Here is a 26,913-nt window from a genome sequence, read left to right as displayed (position 1 = left end):
CCTTAGACTGAGATTAGGCAGGGAACCTCTGTACTAATCTGCTGTGACCAAAACTTCACATGATGTATTTACAGTGCTGACTTAAAGCAGTGTGTACAGAAAACAGGCTTTAGTCTCAAGTTTGTGTATTTATTTCACAGTAATGGTGTAAAATCGTGTCAAGTTCTGGATGTAGTTTTCCATCATACAAAGTAGAAACGTATTATTGATGTAATATGATTAACATAATAGTATACATCAAATTTACTTCTACAGTGGTTTGAATAACTTTCATGGTCTGAAGGATTATTACACTTAACATTTGAAAATCTCAACTCTCCAGTCAAAACAAATTTACCTGCAAGTTATACATTTTAACCTGAGAGTTGAGGAAGCTCCCAGGAATTTGTCCTGCTTGTGGAAAAATGGTTCTTAGTGAGCCAATCAGCTGTCATCAGCACTGAAAGTGGGATTTGTTGAAAAGGAAGTAAAGCAAACCCGTTAAATGTGCCAACTTGTCACCAAATGTTTTTACAGTGCAATAACATTATATGGATATTCACATGTTCAAAAAACTGTTCAAAGGTAAATAACCAGAAATATCTGTTTTTGGCTTCATCACTTTGTAATGGCATAATGCATCCAGAAATATTAAGATGGCAGGTACCTTTATTGTGACATTTATTTGTTTTTCAGGTGAATTATATTTAAAGTTTGAGGAAAGAAATTTAAAAAGTTCAAGAAATGCACAATGTTTCCAAAGTCAATGAGTAATTGTTAGATGACAGTGATCAATTGACCAAGATAATCATGATTATGGTTTTTTTCGCCACACACACACAAAACACAGAATATCCCGTCTTGTCCAGCTTTTTCTATATATCTACAGGTCGACCTGCTGTTTGCTCAGCCTCAATGAGGACGTTTTATTGCTGTGCCAATCCTCAGAGACTCATAGAGGAAGACATAGAGATCGTATCAGTTTCCTCTAAACATTACTGACCGCTCTGTTGCCCTGTATTGTTAGCCTGCCCTTTCCTTGTTAATCGTCCGTGCAGGGAATGACCACAGACATCAGTGTGGATGCCAGCTCCACACTCCCCCCCCCCCCACACACACACACACACACACACACACACACACACTCACACTCACTCATCTGTCACCATGCTCAGGTCGCCTAGTCCCCGGCAGCAGAGTTGAACTTGAGCTGGGCTGCCTGCCCGTTTGGGCCACAAATCAAGCCGAAGCCAGCGCAAACACAGAGACCGACATACTCACAAACTGTAGGCTAGCGCTCTGCCCACACGTGACAGCCTGCTGCTCTGAGGCCCCGCCACATGCCGCTACTCACGAGCTTGGCACCGCGGCCTCTCTTTGGTTCATTCGATGGATAACCAGATACTGTTATCAAGACCAGTTGGGCCCATGTATTGGCTCTTGGTAGGAGTAGTTTTTTTTTTGGTATTTATTCAATTTGATTGCTGCTTCTAGCTGTAGGCTGGGGCTGGGCTATTGAATTTAGATGCTATCTAGGTCTGTGAGAGTTGTACATTACCAAGTGTGCCTGTGTCACTGGGGGATGTGCCAGGAGGAACGACAGAAGAACAGCCTGTCTGTAAAGCCTGAGCTCTAATTATCAACCCGGAGAGCTGTAGGGATCGAGGGAGAAGCAGAGAGCAAGAGAGAGAGAGGCAAGTGTATCTAAAAAAAGCCTAATCACACCCCACGGTGCAAGCTGCTGCCACGACACCGATTTAGAACTGGTGGAATTTCACAAACCGAGTAGACGGATCTAACTAAACTAAGTTTACACATGCCTCATGTCTTCTGTATGTTGTTGTTAGCTGATCAGAATAAGAATCAACTGATCTGCCCAATGTCGATCCTGCTGACGGACCTGGTGACCTTAATTAATTTTTCATGTTAATTTGAATCGTTTGTGTCGAGCAGAAAATAAAGCTGGCATTATATGCCAGGAAGACTATGAATAAAATGTGGCAGTGTTCACAAACAAGCTGATGACAACCTCAATGCATCTCATTTGTCATCATATAGATAAAATGTTGTGGTTGTCTTAACTACATAGGAAAGCATACTGTATTTGTATATTTACACCATTGATATTCATGCCCTTCGAGAGTTTGCTGTATTTTTAGTTGCTCTCAGAATCCAAGCGTAGTATATCAAACTCATCCATCACTTTTAACTAGCAGTCTTTTGTGCACATCATGTGATCAAAACTAACATTTGTAAAGCGAGTCAGGCGGGCCAAGTGAGGGGGAAAAAGGGAGGAAGGTTCCTTAGACAGTGAAAAACAAAGTGATGAGCAGTGCCTGAATTGAGCCTGCACTCACCAATAACGCATTAATGGCACACCAGGTTTTTTGCCCCCATGTGTAGTTGTACTTTTTATTGTGTATTGCTCCCTCCTGGTGAACGTCAGTACAGACTATGACTAAAAACCAAGCCAAAGCACAGATGCATCCAAAATGCCAAAAGAGAAAATCATCATTTGATTAAAAAAAGGTCTTAACTGTGTTCAGCTGCTGCTGCAACTTGTTCCTAATTTGTGATTGACTATGAGGCTACAGGTGGCACCATTGGTGCTAGCACAGCACCCCATTACCATCATGGTCACACACTGTATTTCAAGATGATATTTAACTTGCCCTCACCGTTGGAAGCAGCCCCCCAGCATCATGGTTTTATCTTTATTGAAAGGTTTTCTAATTCTGATCAGATTTTCAGATCTTAAAGTGAAAACCGCATGCAAAAGTGTACTTGTGTATACCGACAACTGCATCAGGATCACATCCTATAACCACATATTGTGTTCTACGAAGGAAATGTATTTAAAAGTAATTGCATGCATATAGGTTCCTCATGAATTCACATGTGCTTTCAAACAAAAATAGATTTCACGAGGGATGCACAGTAGTTATACCAGAAAATGTTTTATCTAAGATAAAAGACCGATAACAGACTCTGTCCTGCTGCTGTTGTAGAGTCCCAACACTCTTTTATTCTAATTCATGCACTGATAATGAGCAAAGAGGAAAACCGAGTTGGTCCAGTATTCACTTTAGTTAATCTAAGTGAATTGGATTGCCATTTTAGATGCTTAGTTGATAATACCCATCAGCTATGCATCAGAATCAGCTAGTTGTTTTCTAAATGAGGACCATGATGAAGGTTAGATGGTATGCACGAATGCAAGGCAGTGCTGCTGCTGTGAGAAACACCGCACTTTTTTAAAAGGGTCGGCAAATATATTTAAAGGTTCAAAGATGGACAATTGCCTGCACACTTTCCTCGTCCTGCATTTTAAGACTCAGCACAGCCCCCGCCCGGGTACTTGCCCTTGGGTTGTCCTACTAGATCATCCTCATTTCCAGTCACAGCCGGACCAAAATATTCATGAACTGAGGGCTCAGTATGTTAGAGGGTAGCTGGTTTGGTGAAAGTCTACACAGTCAGATACAGTCAGACTGACCCAGACTTACTGGGAAATGATGTGGCACCATTAGGTTATTTTCTTCTTCTTTTGTATCATGCCGTCATGATAAATCAGATATCCAGTCTTCTTGGCTGGGAGGATGTCTGTATTCTTGATGCCCATGTATCTTCTTTCTTCCTGTTGTGCGTTTTCTGTCTTTGTAGAACCTAATTCGCAAAGCAATGGGGGCACCAGTGCAGTGTAAGCTGTGTTAGCAAACCACAGGGTTCCTCAGAATGATAAACCTGTTCTGTGTGTGTGAATTAAAATGACAAAACACCCAGCTCGAGGAACGACAGCTGGAGAGCTGAAGGCAACAAACTGATATTCAAAATTGTAGCAAATGGAGCACATTACTTTTTCTGTACTGATGTAAGTGTTTACATTTGGTTGTGCCGCTCTTTGTTTTTCCCCTACAGTTATACGCATGACCACGTTCCCTCTTCTGGTCTGAACTACCACGGAGCTGCCTCTGTCCACTTATCGACTGAGCGGCATGTTAAGTGACGGTGTGAAGGGACTGTTAGTCATGTTCCCTCAACAGCGACACACGCACAGACACACAGACGCATTGTACCTCTGCAGGCAGTGCCACCAGCCTCTGCTTGAACAGCCAACCTGCTGAGTGAAAGCGGTGTTTATCGAACTGCTGTGACATGCAGCCACATGCTGTGTTTCTGTGTGTATGTGAAGGTTATTAGAGAGTGTGTGTGATCAATCTGGCCCCTCTTAGCTCCAGATCAATGGTGTTCTCCCCGGGCGGCTTGACTAGAGCCCAGGGAAAGCGAGAACCTCAATCAGCATTGCTGAAACATCACCGACTAGCTCGGTGGTGATAAAAGACGAAGTAAATTTTATGTGCTCTTTTTGTTCCTGTAGAACAGCCCTGAAAGGGAGGGTTATGTCGTGGATAGGTGGAAAAGACCCACATTTCATATCGTATATGCTAATCCTGCTTTGATATGCTGTAAATGCATGATGGTTAAGTGGGTTAAGTCCCAAGTTGTTTGCAGGTTCAGCCCAGTGCTGTCCCCTTCTTATGACAACGATGCCTACTATGGAAGAAGATTTGCCTGAAAGATAACAGCTTTGACTTTGAAGGCCTACAGCTCCTAACAGTGAGAATGCCCTGATTGTGTGTGTACTGTGTGTATTAAAGACAAGAAGAGGAGGGCACAGCTTAATGGGCTGTCACATCCCTCACCGCTCAGCTCAACACACTGACCTACTTCGGCTCCCTGACTTTGGTGCATCTGCGGCATGCTCTCCAAATGCATCAAGCCCTTTCGCTGCCAGGCAAAACAGAAAACACGTGTCTGTACAGTGCATGTGTTACACAGAGAGGAGTTGCAAAAACAGGGTAGAGCAAAAGAAATGGATTCATTTCATACAATTTTTTTCAAACGGCTGTGCAGTAAAAAGGCCAGGACTCTTACTTGCATTCTGATCATGTTTATCAGGTCTATGAGTCTTGCTGTGAGTGTAAGGGAGAAGGACATTTGTAGAGGTCTCACACGCAGTGGGAGCAGATTGAGAAGCGAGGCTTGCAGGGCTGCAAAGTGTCAAAGACAGGCCTGCAGGGCTGCAGGCAGGGACTGGCAGAGCTGTCAAAGCTGTTGAAGTCACACAGTAGTTTGTGAATGCTGAACGTTACACAAATCTCACATGTCTGATCCTTGATTTGCTGTCGTGTCTCTTGTGACCTTTTCCTGATCAAACTTAAGGCACAGTTCCATAAAGGGACACACAGGTCTCAGACTCGCACACATACGTGACATAATGTAAGTGTGAGTAAGACTTGGAGCAGTCTGGTCCGCTGTGTCTTTGACTGCCAGGTTCTTGCAGTGTTTCCACTACATAGGGCCATCTGTGATGCACTGCCACAGCTCTGTCATGGCTACCACACAATAAATAAATGATGAAAATGTCATTATACATCTTACATCAAAAGCTGTGCCAAGGGGGAAAGACGGCTGCTGTCACAGATGTTGGTCAAGAGAAAGCTAATGGGAAAGTGTCACAATAACTTTTACCAGTGTATTACCACCCATAAAGCCATGTTGCACCCCATTTGGATGGACTCAGTATTCAAGGAGATGTTATCTGTAAAATAAATGGTACAATTTGCCAATCCTCTTAGTAATTTTAGTAATTCAGTCAGATAGTATTCCGCTATATGGCGTGAAGGCATTGATAGTATTATTAGGACTGCAACTAAGGATCATTTTCCTAATCAAATAATCGGCCAGCTATTTTCTTGATTAATCAGCTGGTATATAAAACCCATCATAATGTCTTTGAAACCCTTGTTTTTTTTATGTCTGACCAAAAGTCCAAATCCCAGAAACATGTATTTAACTATAATATTCAGTCAAGAAAAAAAAGTATTCCATCACAAACAATCTCACATATGATCACATAAGAAAAGCGGGAGTTCCTCTCAAAACAGAAGCTGGAATAAGAGATGTCTTGATTATGATTACTAGATTATTGACATAGTTGCTGATTAATTTTCTGTAGATTGAATTGATTCACCGACCAAACATTCGTAATTGTTTTGACTACTGTTCCCTCCACTGCCACAGACACTGTCATGCACTAAATGCTCAGTAATTTGTTTACCTCCTGACAAAATATGTTTATTGCCTGTTAATCCAAAAGGTTACAGTATTTCTGCTGTAGAATGAGGTTGAGGTGAGGAAAAGGACAGGAGATGAGCAGGAAAGGAGGACAGAGGACATGCCAGGCAGGGGTGGCGGGGACCTGTTTTCAGGGCCACTGGAGACAGGAATGTAAAGGGTCACTGCAGGATGTGGAATGTGTTGTCACACGCACAAATACACCGGCATGTGCATGACGACACACAAAAACACTTGGAGATAGGCATTGTGCCATGCAATAATGAGGCCCAGTGCCTTTGTGCGCGAATTGCAGCACGTATGCGAATGTCAAAAAGCAATCTGGCAACACGGACAGAGAGAGGCGGAGGCAGCCAGTTCACAGAGGCCTGATTGAGCAGCACCTGCTGCTTTGCAGTGTAATGAGTCACATTTAGCTTAACAACGACACATCCTCAGCTTCAAGCTCCAACATGAATCATTCCACTTTCTGTCACTCTTCCTTTGTTATTCTCAACTTCCTCTTCTAATCCCCATCATGTCCTCCTGAAGTCTTCTGTTGGTGATGCCGATCATTGACATTCCCAAACACACACCTACACCTTATCACTACTCACATGATATTCCCTCCGCTGGGCATATAAACATTCACCGCAACACATTTCAACTCGGCTCAGAGCAGAAAGGGGGGGGACCCATACAACAGGAGCTTTGGATAGGAAGGGCAGTGACTCAGAGGGATGGGGTTCTCTCTCTCTCTCTTTCTCTCTTTCTCTCTCTGTCTCTGTCTCTCTCTCTGTGTGTTTGAAGTGGCATAGCTGGAGGGGTGGGCGTCGTGAAGTAATGATATGTAAACTAGTCCAGGATGGTTGGGATCGTGACTGACATGGGAGCTGAGACTGAAGGTAAACTGACTGACAAGCAGACAAGCACAAACAGGCTGTTGCCAGGGGGTGTTTACTCAACTCAGGGTACAGAGAGATGAACATTTTATGTGACGGTGACACACAGACTATAGATGTGACAAAGTTTGGGTACAAAGAGATGTTACTTCACCTTTCCTGACACGAAAATGTGTTTGGCATGGACTGTTGAATGGCGTTTTCTTGTACTATAAGGGCTCGTGTCAGCAAAGGTTTAAAGTTTACTTTGGTTTGTGGAAATCTTAATCCTGTGTTTGTTCCGCCCGTGAGCTTTGGACCCCTGTCCAGGATGATAACAAACAGCCTGGAGGGGATGAGGAGATCTTAGCCCCTACCTGATGGCTAAAGGCCAACCATGTCTGCCAGCATGCAGCATTTGTCTTCAGCCAGCCGGAGCTCCACACACTCCAACACACAGGCTGTTATCTCCCAGAGTAGTGAGACACCTACTGGCTAATGGCAGTCATGTAATCTCATGGAAGACATTTGGAGGCAGAGTGCAAGATGGGATTTACACTTTAATGAAGTCAGTCTGGGTCATATTATTAGACTCATCTAGAGCTGAAACAACTTTTGAAACAACTATTTATTATTCATCTAACTCGATTATCAAAAGAGTTGTCAATTAATTTTTCAAGCAAAATTGCCTAAAATGAACTGATTCCGGCCTCTTTGTATCAGCTTTTGTTTTTCTTATATGATAATAAACTGAATATCCCTGGCTTGTGGACCCATTTGCTGTATTTGGACGTTTTTTTAGACCAAATGATAAATCAATTAATTGAGAAAATTACTGACAGTGGTCATTGGAAATACAGGAGTGACATAGACACAAAATGAAATGTGATTACTGTATTTCGGATTCAGGTGAGCTACAAGGTTAAGTGATACTAGAATATTTAGCAATATAATGGTATGTTACAACCTGCTTTTGGCATTGCACACAGATACACAGATGCTCTAATGATCATATCTGTGAAGGAGGGTGTACTGAGAATGTGTTCCCGTCACCTCCATTTTGCTGGAGTTTGTGGTTGATGACTTGCCGGTTCAGAACATGTCGCACAAAGTTTCCTCTAGAACAGACGCCACAGATCTTGTCAACTCAATCACTGATGGTTTGTCAAGCACCTCCACAATTCAGATCAGCTATTGGATTTTTGGCTGTGTTCGTTTCCCATGGGTGCGTGGGTTTTCCTCATGTTCAGTAGACTCATGCTGCCGTCCTCTCTGTCTTTCCCTTTTGTTCTCTTCACTTTCGCACAGACAGCAGGAGCCAGCCTCAGAGAAAGACGGGACTCGATAGACAAAGACGGCAATACAGAACAGCGGGCCAACCTCACGTCCAACACTATGCGCATCTGACACACACCTGGTAAGTCCGGCCTCGTCTGTGCACGGGCAGCTTGTTTTTGGAGGTGTGGTGGCAGCAGAGGTGTGTCTATGTGCCTGCAGGGTTGAATACTAACTGATTTTAACCATCTTGGCATGTGATCACAATTTGACAAGCAAATATGACTGCTGGACTCCATCCTCTCCTCAGCAATGCACAATGAACCAATTAAAGAATAAATGTCTTTTAGAGTTTTGAATGAAAAGATAGTCACTAGTTATGTGGGACATTTCACAGTATGTTCACTTATCACAGCATTTTCTTTATCTTAAAAAATAAAAACATTTGTACGCAGTAACTGTAGGCTAATCTCCCATGTGATATTTCACATCACTGCCCAGGGGCCCCTCAGATAAATAGACATACATAGATATTAGACCAGGAAGGAAGGTAGTTACAGATGTATGACAATAGACAGACTCAGACTTGTAAACACACACCGGCTATCGCGTCCTGTGCAATTATGCTTTGGTGTCACAAACACTGTGAGGGAATTTTGACATCATGATATAGTTGTGTTTGCTCTTGGCTGAGCAGAATGCAACTGTGGAAAGCAGCTAATGGCTCTTTAAAGCACAGACCATTTCAGCTTGAGCTTAGAGCCAGCCAAAAAGACACACACACACACACACACACACACACACACAGAGGCCTGCATTGTCAAGTACGCAAGGGATGCCTTCGCTGGCTCTCAGTATTCTAAGCAGCTCCTCATTTTTCATTGGTGTCCCTGTGTACTTTTGGTTAAAAAAACGGTCTTTGGGATGTTTTCAGTCATTTAGTCAGTTACAGAAGAATATTCAAGAAGATTAAGAATAATATTGTAATGAGAAATCATTTGATATCTGTCCGTCTGTAAAAGATGTAGACACTGAGCCTCCAGTCTTACATTCATGATGCATTAAAACACTTAAATAGTCTCTGTTTGTGTCTCCATCAGTCCTCCTAGTCACAGGTAAGTCCAGACTGGGATGTTACCAGAGGTATGTGGATGCTCAAATAGTCTTTTTTCATATAACACGACACTTTGTGAGTCGTGAGAGAAGAATTTCACAGGTTGTTCACAATCATTTAAACACTACAATGAAAATGTAGCTTGCGAAATGTTCAGTAACGGACATGTATGCCGAAACTATTTATTGATTATTTGATTCACAGAAACAAAATGTGGCAGCGTTGAGGGTTGATTCAGTCATTCATCAAGAAAATGAAAACATTTACTGGTCACAGCTTTGGATGCTTTTTTGTGTTTTTGACATTTGAGAATAGAAATTAAGCCGTTTTAAGAGTCCTCTCTCCACTTGAGCTGTATTTGGCGTTCACCATCATATTTGCTTTAATCCATTGTGTGACAATGACACAAACTTTGAACTTTAAGCTAATCCAGTTTGACACCACTCAGGTTTTGGGAAGAAGAACATGACACAAGCTTAAGACACATGTGACTTGTTTTTCTATACAGCCAGTAGAGCAGCCAGTTTGTGCTCCTCTGAAGATCATCATCAAATCTTCCCTGTGTTTAGATGTTAAATCCGTCCAGTGGAGACCTTGAGTGGCCCTGGGTCATACTCTAGTGTCGGGCGTAAGCTGTGGCTCTGACTGACAGCTGCTTTCTCCAAACCCCTTGCTCAGAAGATCTCTTCCTAATTAATGCTCAGCCTAAGCTCCTTCTGTCCCGTCCTCGCTCATGTGTAGTAGAAATGACAGGCTGGAAAAGTGTACGTCCATATAGCATCCACAGGGACAATGGCTGAGAATACTTCTTTCAACCAGTAGATGGTGCTGCTGCTACATCCTGAGCGATCAGTCTGCCATGTTTGCAGATGCTAAAGGCCAAGATGTGGTGCAAAATGTATTTACTGTGACATGTTTCGTGTGTGTTCAGAGGGCCGGCCGGGCTTTGCTGCAGCTGAGGATGATGAATGGTCTCCTGCGCTAGAGCTAGATGGTGTGGGAATGATGGACCTCCCTAATGGTCAGTCCAGCATCATCACCACCACCGCTGCAACAGTCTCTGAGGTGAGGCCACGCCCACTCGCTACACCTCCGCCCACTCTCTCTGAAGTTCATCTTGTTTGTGCTTCTCCTTTTTGTCACTTGAAGCTTTAGTGTATGAAATTTTTCAGTGTCACCATGTTGTTATCCAACCTCCTCAAATTTTGCATACCTGACCTTTCTCCTCCACTTGATAACATTATTCGTAACAGCAAAGCCATAATTTCTATTACTTTGATAATGTAACTGTGTGTGTTTGCTTCGTAGAAGAGCAGCAGCTCAGAGTCTCTCAGTGATAAGGGCTCTTCAGACCTAAAGAAGAGTTTTGATGCTGTTGTGTTCGACGTGCTGAAGGTCACTCCAGAAGAATATGCAGTAAGTGAAGTTTAAGTGCTTGTGTCTGCGAGTCTGTCCTTGTCTGGTTAACCTGTACGCATGAGTGTTAAAAAAATGAAATGTTCTGCAAGCACAAATGTGGTATGCTGACTTGAGGCAGGAGGAGATTGAATGATAGAGGAGGAAATGGGGTCAGAGTTTGGATCAGTAATAATTGATGGTGTTTGGTGGTGCCAAGCAGGCATGATGGATTTCCCCAGGCCCCCTCTGCACAAACTGTTTATGGCAACTATGAACAAGCAGAAGTCCCATTTCTGTGCAGCAAGCCTTAGCTCACTGTGAGGAATATGTTGCTCAGGGTGGTCCTATAAATAAAATTAATAAATCAAATAAAAGCATGCTCTTCATCAATGCTTTCACGTTTGCCCTTTTGGTCTGTCCCATTCAACCACAAGAGGGCACTCTTTATCTTCTTTCTGCCTCAAGTGTCTTCATTTCACACCTCTCCCTGGTGTGTGAAGCTGTTTAAAGGCACAAAGAGTAAAAGACCACTGTGCTTTACTTGAGTTGAACTATTTTATTGATCTTTTTTAAATTTTATTTGACAGTTAATATTGCTCCAGTATACAATATAGCTCCTGTGGTATTTGGGAAATACTTTGTCCCAGTCTGAACATGGCAAGTCTAACAACTGTTGTGTTATGTCTCCTCCAGGGCCAGATTACACTCATGGATGCTCCTGTGTTCAAAGCCATCCAGCCAGAGGTGAGCCTGCTATCTAATCAGAAGAGAGAAAGAGGGGTGTTGACAGCGTTATTTCGATGCCATTTTTTTTACATCCAAGTGTGAGAAATCAAGTGGGGCCGTTGAGTTAGTCACCACTTTAAAACACGTTGTTAATTTTGCGGTTGGGGAGTGGGAAACGTCTACCCTCGCATCTCAGATTATGCAGTGAGGAAGCATCCAAAACAAATGCTGATTAATCAATAACAGATCTTGGCCAGGTGGAAAATGTACATAACTGCACATATGTATATGTAGGAATTTACTCTCTCCACCTGCTGCCTTTCTTCCTCTGTTCCCCTCTGTCTCTTTTTTCTCCTTTTGCAAAATGTCCATGCAGTTGATATCCCTGTACCATGCTGTGCTATGTACAACTGTGTTCAGAGCTCCCACGCAGAGCCACACGCTGTAGTTATGCAGAAAAAGGGTATCAGTGTCTCACCCAGTCTCACTCACCTTGTCTGTTGCCTCAGTGTGAGCCGGTTTAATCTCATGCTTTTTCTCCTTTTGAGTTGTTGGGCCCTTCCTGACAGCAGCCATGGATAACCTGTGTTTAAGGTTGGCCACTGTGGGTTTATAAAAGCAGCATACAGACCGCAGCTCAGTGTGGTGCAGTACAGTCTGACTCCTGCTGTCGCATTTGTGCAACACTTGTCTCGTCTCAGTCTAACAGCGTGCACACACTCCTCTGGCATGCCATCAGTCCCAGACCCATGTTTTGATTTCATTTGAATAACAATGTCATAGTGTAGCATGATTTTCTTGTAAATAGTTTTTTGTCTGAGTAATGGGGGGGGGACACGAACGAAAGACTAAAGTTCCCGAGTTGTCTTTGACATCCTCTGAAGTCCAACCCCGTTGTCCTACCTGTATGTGGCCAAATTCGCTCAATTGATGCTGAAGGGGTTTAGAAATGCAGACATATTCCTGTGCTAAGGCTGGTTTGACTGACTGACTGACTAGGTGGGTTTTATAAACCTAATGAAAGTGTGCCCCCGCACTTCAGTCCTATGTAGCAATTAGGAAACCAGTTGCTCAGGGTGAAGATTTAAAGGGTCATGTACATGTGGATGTAGTTTTACTTTACGCTTTAAATGGTGAGATTTTTTTTGTGTCTTTTGGAGCGACCTGTTGTGGGAGTGAAGAGAGATGTGGAGGGATAGGGTGCAGTGAGCAAGAGGAGGCACTTTTGAAGGAGTCACTGGCCTGATTGAGTGGGAGGACTGACAGGGAGATGAAGGCTGCAGTCTGGAGGGAGAGAGGGAGCAGAGTGAACAGTATGCACTGACCCAGCAGCATCCTGGCAGGAACACACTGTGGACTAGAGCGGCTCTTCCTGCTCTCACAGTGCTTTTGTCTCTGAGCACTGGCTGAAAAAAGCTACAGCGTATGACCAAACTAAAACTCAACTAGAGTTTCCACTGCTGTCAGTCTCCTCGCAGGAGCATGATGGGAAAAACAGGTGTGTGTGTGTGTGTGTGTGTGTGTGTGTGTGTGTGTGTGTGTGTGTGTGTGTGTGTGTGTGTGTGTGTGTGTGTGTGTGTGTGTGTGTGTGTGTGTGTGTGTGTGTGTGTGTGTGTGTGTGTGTGTGTGTGTGTGTGTGTGTGTGTGTGTGTGTGTGTGTGTGTGTGTGTGTGTGTGTGTGTGTTGGTGCACGCCTGCTGTTTCACTCGGCTCACTGCCCAAATAGGAAAATATTAAATAATTTGGTTGAATCCTTGAGTTTTGGAATAAGGTTTTTTTTTTTTTTACCCTTTTAAGCACCCTTTAAATGCCGTGCTACAACTCCGAAGTTCACATGTACACAACTATATGGTAGCTAAAGTGGGGCTTACAAATAAATGTAATGAATAGAAATGGACATAATTAGGAATAAAAGGCATATTGATTTAGAGCAAGTATTTTTATATTGTGAGAATAGAAAGAAGGTTAAGAGTATTGGTTTCCGTGATTTGATATTTTATAATTCCCACGTGTTAACATAGTTGTCAGGGAGTCAACCTTCAATTGGATATGATACCTTCTTGCATTACTGAACTTGGACACGTCCAGATGTTTTTCAGAAGGTTTCAAGTTGACATATTTTTACTGTTTGCATAATAACAAACAGTAGACGAATCAAACTTTCCACCAGATTGGTTCCAAGTCTTCCTGGTCTGTGGTTGAACTGATTAAAAATGTTTTTACTGCACGCTCTATGGATGCGCTTTCAGCAGAGTTACTGTAGATAAACCAAGCTTCCACTTAATGTTCTTACTGCACAGTGTAAAAGTTGTTTTCTGTGTGGCTTAAATGTTGTCTGTCAGCGACCTGTCTCGTTTCAGCTGCTCTTACTGTGCGGTTTTTACAGTTCTTCCAAACCTGCAGTGATTTCAATAATTGCACTAAGTACTAGAAACAGTTGAAATGATCATAAACTAGCTGTGACTTGGCCTGTTGGTGTCTGTGTTTAAGATTTTATTTTTCCTCTCTCCATAAACACATCATAACTGTCTTCATATAATATGAATGTGAGTGTGAGGAGAGTGTGAGAGAGAGAGGGAGAGAGACTGTGTGTCCAAACTATTATGCACGCTTGTGTTTACAACATTTTTACGTGTGTTTATCGTGCATAAACAGACATTTTGGCCTGAGCTTGAAAACTCACCCCAGACAAGGTTGCAGTTGAACAAAAGATCTCATTAAGTCAAGTGTTCCAACACTGACATGGAGCAGATGTACAGAGAGCCGTCTGAACGGTCCAGCCAAATCCTCTGGATGAGGAAGAAAAGATAACTGTTTGTCACAATAGAAGATTACATGGCAACTGTGGATGGAGACACCAATAACAGTGTGAGGTGATGGTAGACCGTCTGGCCAACCCCTCGAAGCCAGAAGCATAGTTCACTATCCTCTCTTTCTTCCAAAGGCAAACTAACTGGAGATGCCTATTGGAAAGGCCCCTCGAGAAGCAATGTTCGTAAACTCTGAGCTCGTGACTGTGACACAGCAGACAAACACAGAATCTAAACACATCTGCTTTTGATGACCTGCAAGTGACAGCTCGGAAGACATTACCGTTGAAGTAATTTACTTCCTACACGTGATGGACCCTCATCAGCACAATACTCTCACGGTTCCAAAAAACGAAAAAAAACGACAAAGAGCTGTTGTCAGAGTCTCGTGTTCTGTTTGGAGCTCGGGTGTAATTGACGAGAACAGCAGAAGTTATTTTTTGATGGTAAAATAATCTATGATGCAGAGCAGACTGATGTCTAATATATAACCCTCGGCTGAATTGCTGATATGTTCTTTGGCTGTTGGTGTGCAAAGTGAAATGCCATTAAAATGACAAGATGGATCACAGAGAACGGGAGGGGAGAGGATGCAAAGGACCCGTACCTAAATCATTTTCTCTCATCTAAATTCACGAGGCAGTGATTACTAATGGCTTGTAGCGTTGGCTGGTTCTGTTTTATCAAGAAGGAACTGGATTGGATCGCTCACAATAACACGGTTGGAGTAAAATAAAATGACGTGTAAGTGAAAAGAGGACAAGTTTGGAGAATTGTGATGAAATAAAAGAACATCAGAGGACTATTTCTCTCTTCGTCTCTCTGTTTTTCTGACCCAGTGGGCCATTTCTTATTTCATAATCAGACGTGTGGCTGATGATCTACAGCTGGATGTTTATCTAAGTTTATGAAATGGAGGTTGAGAGGAAAATGGAAACTGAGTGATGCAGAGGGACTTATGAGTGGCGAGCGAGTTGCCTTTGTTTTTAACACACAGTCATGACAACAGCCAAGCAAATAATTTAGTGGCTTTGGCTGGCAAGCTTTGCTTCAGCTCTCAGGGAAAGGAGATCCGATTGCATTTTACGTACCACTGAGAAGTATGACAGTTCCTCACATGTCCAAGCAGCCAGCTTAGAAATCCTCTGAACAGATTGAAGGTCTCGTGTGAGACGACGATGATGATGATGATGACTTGTAGTCAGAGGCAGGTAAGGTTTCACATACTCCTGCAGACTTAATGTTGGCACCGATTGTGAGAACATTTACTCAGATTACTTGTTTTCTCTCATGCATTCATAATTGTGTGTGAGTGAGACATAAATTATGTTGCATACAGCTCTTCGTGGGGCCGGCAGACCACAGCTGGACATGTTGTTTTCTGGTGAAGGGATTGGACAATAATTGCTACACAACAAACACAGAAGGGAATCCCACCCACGTTACAGCCTGTCAGCATCATGGTCGGTATACATTCATCATGATGAAAGGTGGAGGAAATAATGTTCTGGCAGTAGAAAACCCACAATGTGTTCCTTTGTGAACAAGGATTTTGTCTGAAGTTTGAGATTCTTTTTCTATAAAGCTGCCAATGGAAAACTTAAATCTGTCAAAAAATCACTTGAAGACTGAAGAATGACGAATCGCTGACTGTTATTATGTTAACTGTTTTCTTTTAGTGGTCATTATTTACGTAATGTCCTCTTTCGCAAAAGCAATATGAAATCTTCATCTAGAAACATGCATAAGCTGGTTTCACTAGCCATGAAAGATGGCCTGTACGATCTAGGAATCACGTCGAGTACATGTACTAAAAGAGCTCCTGGAAAAGTAATTCTTTCCATGGTGTGCACAGCAAGGAGACAACAATGCATTTTACAGCCTTCTTTTTCCCCCGTTTTTTTTTTTCATTTCGTCTTGTTTCTTTTCTGCTCCATCTTTGAACAGAACAGGTAAATTTGTTGGACAGTGGCAACATAAATTTGGCACAACCTGGCAATCAGTTCCTCTTGTCTCACCGCAAGCTGAAGGACAGATACAACTGCAGGTTTTCCATTTTGCTTCTGCCTGTCATCCTTAGTAAATCTATCTCCACCGTCTCCTCTCCTCTTGCAGCAAACCTTCCTTTTCAATCTCACTTCCTCCCCTCCTCGTCCTCCTTCTTTTCCCACCCTGTTCCTCATCTTTATCAGCCTTTCCTGTCTTGGCCTGTGGACTCTCCTTACTATTCCCTGAGATCCTAACTCTTCAGTTTTCCATTTAAAGTGTAGACAAAAACAAAAGAAACCGCTGTGGTATCTCACATGAGGTCATCTCAATTTGTGGCTTAGCTGCAGCTGGCTATCTTATTCAGCCTGCACCTTCTTTACTTAATACACTATGCCTCATAATGTGCTTGTAAAGCAGAGCAGAATCCACACTTGGCTTTAAACCAAAGATGAGTGAACGGGTAATTTAGAAGTTGTCATTTTAATGTTATAAATTAGAGATGTCTTAGGTTAGATAAAGTTTAGTTTTGATTAATGCTTGGCTCGGAATCTGAACTCTGTAAATATTTCTGTTTGGATCCAAAAAGCTGCTCCTTTACCCATCAGTTATTATTTGTTGATGATTGCAACTTGTAGGTCAATTAAATGTTCGGCCAGAGTTGGCGTCAGTTTTCCCCACATTAGCTATACGTACCCACCAGTGTAGATACAGCCATTTTCTAGCTGCCCCGTAGGACTGCGCTTTAATGAAAATGCTGCTCAGCCAGACCAGAATGACAGGCTGACTGTGGTCTGACGGAGCAGGCTCTTTTACTGCGCTCTTTTACTGCAGCTTTTAAAACCCTCTCCTTACCAGAGCTGCCTCGTCAAAGCCTTCCTCCAAAAGTCCTAACTGTTGTCGGATATTTCAAATGCCCCTGCAGTTTGTAATGCCCGAGTGTGAAATGAGGCTATAAAGACGGAGGAAAAATAAAGGAAATAAAAAAAAATTGGTCTCAGTAGATTGATTCCCCTGCTGCTTAAACACACGTAGCACTGCCATTGGTTCTCACTCAACAGCTGAAAAACAATAGAGCCTGAATGACTCCAAGCCTCAGCTCCAATCTTAGCTGGACAGCCGGACAGATGATGGTTGGATTAGACAGACAGGCCCAGGTGGCCCAGTATTGACAGGTCAGTGTAGGTTGTTGAAATGTTGTGGTCTTCTGTGCACCTCCTCTCGGGTGCGCCGCCTACCTGGGTGGTCAGGTGGTGGTCTGAGCTGCGAGACACACAAACACACCCACCTCCCACTAACTGTGGAGCGTCTTTGTTTTAGAATCATCACCAAAGTTGTGTGGACGTTGGAGAGGAGAATGATTGACACGGTGGAAGGGAGCAGGGTAGCGCTTATTTAAAAACGACAGATGTTAAATAAACGATGAGCTCTGCTTGGTGAGAAAGGCTCGAGTGTCTCCCACCCTCGGATTTAGCTCCATCCTGTGGCAGGGACGGCATGCTCCAGCTCCAAGGAGGCTCCACACAGGCTAGTAAACTTGTGGGAAGATGCTGTTCGGCCCTTTTACAGTGAGGGCTTTTTTTTCCTTTTTGTCTTAACTCTGTTCCTTCAACATCTCTCCACTGTCCTCCTTTTTCCACCCCACGTATCCTCATGTCGACTCATAGCAACATAGGCCCAGAGGCATCACCTCGCCCATGCACGTCTGCTTTTAACATCTGCATTTGATATGTTGCCTCTTTACCCCCACTGGCTGCCTCCAGCGACTTAGAGACACAATCCTGAGTAAGCAAGACTCCTTTTTGCAATGAGCTGTCCCGGCACGGCCCAGGTCCAGAGTCATAAGCAGTTTGTTAGACATTGTTGCTTCCAGACAGAAAGCCTCACAGGTTATTGCTTGGGGGAGCTGCAGCTTGATTCAGCTGTTCATATTGTAGCCCAAGTCGGCCGGGCTGGCAGGGATTATGAGGAGAGCTTGCACAACATTTTTCCTACTGTTACGTCAGTGTCCTTGGCCTCCGGACAGCCGGCGGGGGCCAAAGGAGGGTCTGGGTTCCCCTCGCAGTGTCTGTGTGGTCTCCGCCTTTACCTCAACAGTGAGGTCAGCAGCCGAGGCCAAACTGAGTCCATCCTGGTACTCGCAAAGAAATTATGTTTGTGTGTTGTTGGAATTTTCTCTGTTAAAGTTCCAAAATCACCGGTCTGTCTTTAAAAAAAAAAAACCAAAAAAAAACAGAGTGCAATGAAATTATCGTCAGCGCTGCTGCTTCCACAGCTGTTGCTACTTTGTAAGACTAGTGCTAGTAGAAGCACAGAAGTGATTAGTTGATTAGCTGATCAACAGGAAATTAATATTGGACCATTTCAATTACCGAATAGGCATTTTTAAGGGCAGAAATCCAACATTACAACACTGATGATGACTTTTTATAAGTTTTGTCATTTTTAATTGAATAGATTCAACTTTTCCACATTTGGCAAACAGAATAACAACTTGGAAGGCGTTCCTTCTGTCTTTTATATGAACTTCTTATGGACACTTTTGTTTAATTGATTGATTTTTTTTTTTTTTTCTACATTGTATAGATCTATAAAGTACAAAAAGTAGTGTACCAAAGAGTTTTCATTGTTTACATTCTAATCAAAATTCATTTCACTGAAAAATACATTGTGCTTGTTGGACCTTAGGGGCAGAATCATGGACAAACATTCATGAATGCATCTCCTTTTTAGATGTTTTTAGATTAACATTGTTTACATCAGTTTGCACTCATTTTGTACTTTTTTACATTGCATTACCATCATCACCTGCTGCAGCCGGCTCAAACGTGTATCACATAACTCATGAGTTCAAGGTGTGCGAACCTCTTTCACATTTTGACTTTGCTTCACCACATTTGGTAATGCCGTTTCGGGGCATGACTAATTGTGACTGAGTGAATTTTATTAGCTACACCTGTGGTTTCCCTGCTATGGCAACTCAGAATGTCCACAGTTAGAAAAGTATATCAGTAGATGAACAGATAGAAACTAGAAGGGATCCTATAGTTACATCAGGATCTGAGGACACTGGACCTCTGTGATAGGGGAATTTATTTAAATAAAAAAGCTCTGTTTTGCTTCTGCAGCTGGCACAGTATTCAGAACTGCTTCTGTGATACATTAGGTGTCTTCAGGACCACATTTTGCTTTTCTTTTCTTCTTGCATTGCTTTGCCTGTTTGTTTTTGCAGTCATTCATTTATCTGTCTAAGCTTTTGACTGTATCTCGTCCTCAGCCTCGCTCTCTTTCTTCATCCTCTCCACCTAATCTGTCCTCTTCTCCTTTCAAATCCTGGTCTCTGCCTTCTTCCTGTTTTTAAACCGAGTGACCTCTGACAGGACTGTTTAGTGCATCCAGTGAAATACTGGTGTATACAGAACGGTGCTGTGGCTCAGCGCGTAATGTTAATGTCGCTGACTGTATGTTTTCAGGAGCTGTCAAGCTGCGGCTGGAACAAGAAGGAGAAACACAGCTCTGCTCCGAATGTTGTGGCCTTCACTCGCAGGTTCAACCAGGTGAGACACGTGTACAGTTTGAACTTATATCATGTGTGGTGTCACCTTAAGTCTCCAGCAAAAGGGGAAAACGGCCCCTTTTGCAATGTTATTGGTATATGGGCTTTGGTCTCTCTTCCCATCATGTGCTGCTCCTCCATCCTCCAAGTGCTAAATCATCACCTTAGCCCTCCCGGAGGTGGTTGTTTTTAATGCCCTGTTTGTCATGGCTTCTCCTATTAATCTTCATTCCCCCTCCCTGCTAGTCATATACGTCATAAAGATTCCCCAGGTGAAACGGATCTGAAGGAAGGCAGTTTAATTTGTCCTTAGCTGGTCCCTGGTTCTGGCATTTATGATGTTCTTAATGTGCCTCTGCATGTTTGTGCAACACGTGTCGGAACATTCCCAAATGTATGCTGGAGTGTGTATGGCATGCTCCCTTAATGCCCTGTGAAATCATCAACAGGAAGTTGTGGGTAATGATGTAAGGGGCAGACGTGCCCTTTAATCCCCTTGCCAGTGTTTTTGCCAGGCTTCTTTAAGACCCACTTTACTGCCCTCCAGTATAAATATGAGATGATCTAACAGGAATGTGTTGCTGTGGAAACTTCTCCATGTATAGCAGATCCCAAACGGTGATTCAAGATGTTAGTTGCACACATTTTGGCTGCTGGGAGCCAAGGAAAATGAGCTCTTTGGATAATGGGGCTTGGATTGGGAGGGCAGAGTCGCAGAAAGTTCCTTAGCATGAGCCGAAGCCATATTCCTCTTCCTTCAGTCCTTGTTTTTTTGGCACTGTGCACCAAAGAGACCTGGCCAGTCTATTTAGCAGGCGGCAAGGAAAGAATAATTCTGAACTCATTATGATCAATGCACAGTGTTCTGTCTTATTGGGTTTTTGGACAGAGACAAATCAGCAAATTGCATACAGTAGTCAAAAAGTAAATGATTTATATTACAAAATCAAAAGAGCAGGAATAATGACTCAGTAATGATGATATTCAAATGGGAATAGATCATATTCTCAGCAAAGGGGAAGACCTTCAGAAGGCATCACATTGGTGTAAATTCAACGGAAAAAGATGGAAAAGAGTCGCACATTAGGGATCAGATTCCACCATCACCTCAAGTCTGTCGGTCAGCTGGTCTTTGGCCACATCTTCATCTCTGTCCCACCCCTTCCTCCCCGCAGGTCTATAAATGGGCTGATCCACAGCTATCAGCTTGTAGCTGGATGTCTCTGCTTCCGCTTATTTATGATTATAGAAGCGCTGGGGCCTCCAGCTCCATCTGTAGGCCTTCAGACGCTCATAAACTCAGTCCTGAAGATGTGTTCTTTGCCTCGAGACATGACCCTGTCTGCACGACCCCTGTATCCCCAAACCCTCACTCAGTCATACACACTTGCGGATGCACTCGTGTAGAGCACTGCCATTCTGAGTGATCTCATCGCTGTGCAGTTTTGAAGGCCAAGGCTGACGAGGACACATGCTCTGTAATGAGCCCCAGTGGTATAGTGATTTGGATAGATTTGCTTTGTCCAGACTGACCTCAGATATCAAGTTAGACTGCAGAGGAAACCAAATGTGAAGCATGTTTTGCTCCCAGATTGGAATCACGTACAGTCAATGGAAACTCTTGTCTACTGTAAAGTGAAGGTGGAAGGAAGACATGACCACAGTTATTTTTTGCAGGAGTTCACTGTCTCTAGGCAAAATATGCACATTAAAGTAGAAGCCAATGGAAGTCCTGGTCCCCCATCTATATATCTTCTGTCCATTTTCATCACCTCCTCATCTTCTCTACAGACTTTTCCACGTGGAACGGTGAAAATTAAACCCACATGGCTCTTTTTCTTGAAGATACAGTGCCTACATGGACTGAACATAGTTTGATGAGCGCGTATCATATGTTTATAAGAGAAGACCCGGAGACAGAGAGTGAGTGAGGAACTGGATGAATTTATCTCTCCACTCCTCGGCTCCTCACCTCTTCCCCGAAACAAAAACAAGTCTTGCGGCTGTTTCTAGGAAAAAGAGGGCAAAGCCAGCTGTAGGTTAGAATTTGTGCACATCAAGAATGTAGAAAAGCACGAAGAATCGGACACACATGAGAAGCACAACTCGTGGCCTGTGGCTTTAATGGAGGAATGCTGACCACATAGGCAAAAGCAATTAATCAAGTACACACTAAAGTCTTAACGAGGACATAATATGGGAAACGCACTTTTTTTTTAACTAATGTCTCTCATATATAATTATGTGTCCCCGGTGTGTCTAGAGACCCTCAAACTCCAAGTCTCTTTTTCTTCTGCTCCATCACTCACCAATCGTATGTGAAAATACTCCATTTGGATTTTTCCCCACTTGTGAGGTCACGTACAGGGATCTGTTGAGCATATGACCTCCTTCAGCCATTCAACAGGCACGTCCCGCCCACTGAACACCTGAATCCACCTCGCTGTCCGTCAGTGTTGTTATCTCGCCAACACTTGCTCCTGTAAAACCAAGATGTCAACAGTATGAGCACAGCACAAAAATTGTGCTGTTGTTGGCTGCAAAAACCCACATCATGTCCTCCCACCATCTGAGGAGGTGAGGACCCAGCAGATTTACTTTATTTTGGATAAACTCTTAACGGAAATGTCCACACAGTAACCGCAAAATGTTTCAGACTTGGAAGCTGTTATTGTTGCCGTGTTTTATGTTGTTTTGCTGTTTATTTGGCAGGTTAGTCTGTTTAACTTGGCGTTAGCTTGTTGCTCGGCTAACGTGTTTCCCCTTCGGAGACGGCAGAACTGATGCGGGAGTTGGTGGACGGTGCTTGCTCAGGCTAGTGAGAGCTGACTAATTAGATTATGCTGGGGTTTTTTTTCGAAAGGGGGGGCCTTCAAGAGACAGGAGTTTAAAACGGAGCATTCAGAAAGAAGGTGAAAACAGCAGTGTGCAGTATACACAGAATGAGATAATGTGTTTTTTGAACGTTACAGTCAGTATACACATTCTAGTAGGACCTTCAAAGACAATAATGAACCTGAAAATGAGCATGATAGTATGTTTTCTTTTAAAAGGAGAAGAAGAATGGACATGGATCAAAGTGAGAAAATAATCAAGAACGTGAAAGAGATGTGTGAGAAGAGATAAGTGTGTGTGCGTGTTAGAAGAATTATTGATGGTCAGTCTTCCTGTGATGGTCTTATCAGAACACAATGTGCAGACAGCTGTGGGCTCTGAAAGCCCTCAGAGCCCTGCAACGTTGACGCTAACTTCCCCTCCCGTTACCTCCTCTCTTCCCTTACTTCTCTCTTCTCCTTTTCCTCTTTCCATTCCCTCTCTCCCCAGAGCTAAAACACTGATTGATTCACTGACTTGTGTATGTATGTGTGTGTGTAATCAGAAGTTTGGCTTACCAGCATTCTCCCTAAAGAGACAGATTTCCGACATCACTCTTGGTCTGGCCAAGTACTCTGAACACACGCGTAAACACACACACACTCTCACTCACACTCACACTCGCGCACTTGGTTGACAGGAGTTAGGAGTTATGGTGTGTAACTGTTGTGTAATCCATTGGAATCCGTTGGATTTTCCTCTGAAGCTCTTGTTTTTCCTCAAGAGGTAATTTCAAACCGACTCTAATGGAGCATCCCCGTTAGCAGACTGCCCTGTGCTCTCCCGCTCTGCTTCGTACTGGTTTCAGCTCAGAGTTGTCAGGGCTCTCCACTGACCTTGGCTCTGGGCTCAAAGACCGGAGATTTAACAAGGCAGAGCTCCCTTTCCCCGTCTTTAAGCATACTTGAAGTCTTGATTATGCATTGAAGAACGCAACATGTGATGCATAAAGTTTTCTGTCTCCTTGGTTTTTGGCGAGTTTGTGAGTGTGTTGCTGGTAATCAACTTGTGTGTGTGTGTGTGTGTGTGTGTGTTTTTTTTTTTTTGTCCTAGACGAGTTTCTGGGTGGTACGAGAGATCCTCCATGCACAGACGTTGAAGATCAGAGCTGAGGTGCTGAGTCTGTACATTCGCACTGCCAAGGTACACACATTCATCCACAACATGACGTTGTTGTTCTATCCTTATGAATGTTTGCCCTGTAAACCCCACTTGATGTACACTCTATGTGCTTTTCATAGAAACTGTGTGACATGAACAACCTCCATGCAGTCATGGCTGTGGTGTCAGGGTTACAAAGTGCTCCCATCTTCAGACTAACCAAAACATGGGCGGTGAGTATATTTACCCTGCTTTGAAGACAAGTCTGGTTTATTAGTAGAGTGCTGTCAATAAACTGGGGTGTCAAGTAGATCTGCGCCAAGACACTGGGCACATAAACAAAGGCTAATAAAAACTAGCACACAAGTGTCTTGACAAGATGAGGGGTAGAAGTCAGGAAGAAATAAATAAATAAAGGGGACTGTTTTAAATGTTCATAAATCCTTAAAATCCTCCCATTTCATGAGATAAAATGAGGATTTAACAAAAGAAGAAAATTAACAATTAACAAATACATTTAAATTTTAGAGAGATGACTGTGTCCTACTCTGTCATTTCTTAGTGCTCCAAGTGTGTCCCACACTGACGTACCCAGCACCATCATACTGTACAGATTTTAGCAGATTTTGGGCGGCGGCAACATTTTGAACACAATATTTAATTGCAGGCCCTTTTATGCAGGAAATTATGTATCAGTATCGATGTTGAAAATATGTGAGGGACAGCCAGTGTCTGAACTTACATAATGACATAATGATGCTCTGATGTAATGGTGGAAATTTCTTATACCCAGTTCCACAAAACCGCAGGAGATTCTTTCAGCCACTCAGCAAATGCTGTTGCTGGTCAGGACACAGCACACCTGCCTCTTAGAAGGCAGGAGGGCAGACACATACACACACACACACACACACACACACACACACACACTTGCTTGCTTCTGATTTGTGGTGTAAGTGTTAGTAGCCCGTTCACTTTTACAAGCAACCAGCTAAAGAGAAATCATTTTATCTGCATTTCATTCTGACATTGGCAACTGCAAAGCACAGCACATCACCAAGTATTTCACTCTTAAAACTATTGTAACAGATAATAATTGCAGTCCTAAACAGTCTTGAATGGTTAAAGGACTGACCACCGCAGCATGTCCTTTTATATTCCCTTTTGGAGTTTTTGGAAGAGAGAGCGGCTTCAAATTTGGTGGTTTCTCACTAGATGGCCCTTTAGTGTATATCAGATTTCACTCATTAGTAAGTGCAGCTGAATGACCTGACTTAATAATAATGTTGGATTTCTTCTGGCCCGTGTGTGTGTTGCTAGCACTTTGTGTACCGTTATATTTTATTTCCATTGAATGCTTTCGTTCCCTCTTTACCGCACAGTTACTGAGTCGGAAGGACAAGGCAACATTTGATCGGCTCGACTACCTGATGTCCAAAGAAGACAACTATAAACGTCTGAGAGACTTCATAAGCAGCCAGAGCATGGTCTCTTGTATACCGTACCTAGGTAACAGACACAAACATCCACACTCGCATACCGCCACAAGGTTTGATGTTTTAAGGACACACTACGATGCCTATCAGCTTGTTATCTTAATACAGGCCTGCTCTCAGGCCAAAGGTTAATCTGAGGGCAGATCGTCTGAGTTTTACAAAACAAACTGCCTTTGTGTGTCTGTTGCACGAATGATCTGTGAGATAATGACACCAGTCTGTCAGGCACATTTTATTGTCTGTTGCTCCTCTGTTTCTGTAATTATTTCAGCTGCTGGTTTCCACTGTGGCTGTTGAGTCTCACAGTTTGTACCCTTTCATTCATTTTGCTGAGTTTACACCAAGAGTTTTTATTTATTTATTTTTTCAGCCGGATCAAACACTTGAATCACTGAGAAATAAAATATAATGACATATTTTCCTTAGATATTTATACCCCCTCTTTGTTCAACTCCACAGTATGACATCACACACGAATCCCATATGAGTTTTACAGGGAAAACACTCACAGTGATGCAAGAGTATCCTGCATATGGGTACACATGTGTGTGGTTTTATTGCTGTACTGTTTGTTCTTGTTTTGACTTGATGATGATTCAATGACTTTGATGTGCTTCACTGCCAGGTTTTGTCCTCTTGCCATCAGGCTCATGTCATAGCTACCGCTGCGTGGATCAAACATAGACACTAAAGTGTGTACAAGCGGACACAGAGCTCAAGAGACTGTTTGTCTTTAAAGAATCTTTTAAACACCCTTTTTCCCCATCGAGCTCCGTCATGAAGTCTGGAAGTAATGACAGACCACGAGACAAATGCAAAGCTAATGCTGTGAAACGGCACACATTTGCCAGTTTAACTGTATGTCCTCATTGTGTGTGTGTGTGTGTGTGTGTGTGTGTGTGTGTGTGTGAGTGAATAAGAAGGAAAGACTTTCCGTTTGGTAAGCGTTTCAGTCATGTGTGACTAGTTGGTCGTTCTTAGGGTGGAGTCGCCTTTGTGTTGCACGTCTTAGAACATGTATGTGTGACTAGGATGGTGTTTCCTTACAGTTTGAGCTTGTCACTGATGTGTGACCAGCTGGCTGTCTTTGGGGAAGGACCGAGCCAAGTTGGCACACAGGAAGGAAATCGCCACTCTCTCGTTCTCGGACGTTCCTCTCCATCATAAATCCACCCGATTCCTCTGAGAGAAAGTGGGAATGAATGAGCGGGAGGCTGAAAGCTGCAGTGCTTGTTCCAGAGCAACGCTCCCAACAGAAGTGCTGTGTGTGTGCATAATGGGTTGGGGGTTTGTGCGTGTGCTTACCTCACTAGTAACTACACAAAGTATATGTTGAAGCTTAAATTTAAATCTTAAAAGCTTAAATTAAAAAAAGACTTTCTTTTTTAACTGCTAAATAGCTTCAGGAGGGGTAACTTCTACAAAGTGTTATTTGTGTACTTGTGCCACTTTTGTGACTTCCTATCATGTTTCTGCCTTTGCTCCATTTGCATCTTGTGATGCTTATCTATGGTGATAACAAGGCTGCAGAAAGAGCCCTGTGTCTGCTGTGTAGTCACCAAGCTTTGGTTTCTCCACAGTGATACATTTGTGCTAAGCT

General features: G+C 43.1%; 1 protein-coding gene across 2 annotated transcripts in view; it reads left to right on the top strand.

The window, feature by feature from the left end:
• ralgps2 (Ral GEF with PH domain and SH3 binding motif 2) overlaps window positions 1–26,913 on the top strand; it is a 68,761-nt gene that overhangs the window by 10,300 nt on the left and 31,548 nt on the right. For both annotated transcript variants that reach the window (XM_070831899.1, XM_070831898.1), the window contains exons 2-9: window positions 8,286–8,394; window positions 10,298–10,431; window positions 10,675–10,782; window positions 11,458–11,508; window positions 19,760–19,843; window positions 23,770–23,859; window positions 23,958–24,050; window positions 25,200–25,326. In XM_070831899.1, the coding sequence (XP_070688000.1) occupies window positions 10,369–10,431; window positions 10,675–10,782; window positions 11,458–11,508; window positions 19,760–19,843; window positions 23,770–23,859; window positions 23,958–24,050; window positions 25,200–25,326 (616 nt within the window). In that variant the 5' untranslated portion in view covers window positions 8,286–8,394; window positions 10,298–10,368. The remainder of the gene's footprint in view (window positions 1–8,285; window positions 8,395–10,297; window positions 10,432–10,674; window positions 10,783–11,457; window positions 11,509–19,759; window positions 19,844–23,769; window positions 23,860–23,957; window positions 24,051–25,199; window positions 25,327–26,913) is intronic.

Source organism: Pempheris klunzingeri, chromosome 6 (assembly GCF_042242105.1).
Source record: "Pempheris klunzingeri isolate RE-2024b chromosome 6, fPemKlu1.hap1, whole genome shotgun sequence".
Lineage (NCBI taxonomy): Eukaryota > Metazoa > Chordata > Actinopteri > Acropomatiformes > Pempheridae > Pempheris > Pempheris klunzingeri.
The sequence above is the reverse complement of the archived record's forward strand: the minus strand, read 5'-3'. Positions and strand labels throughout refer to the sequence as shown.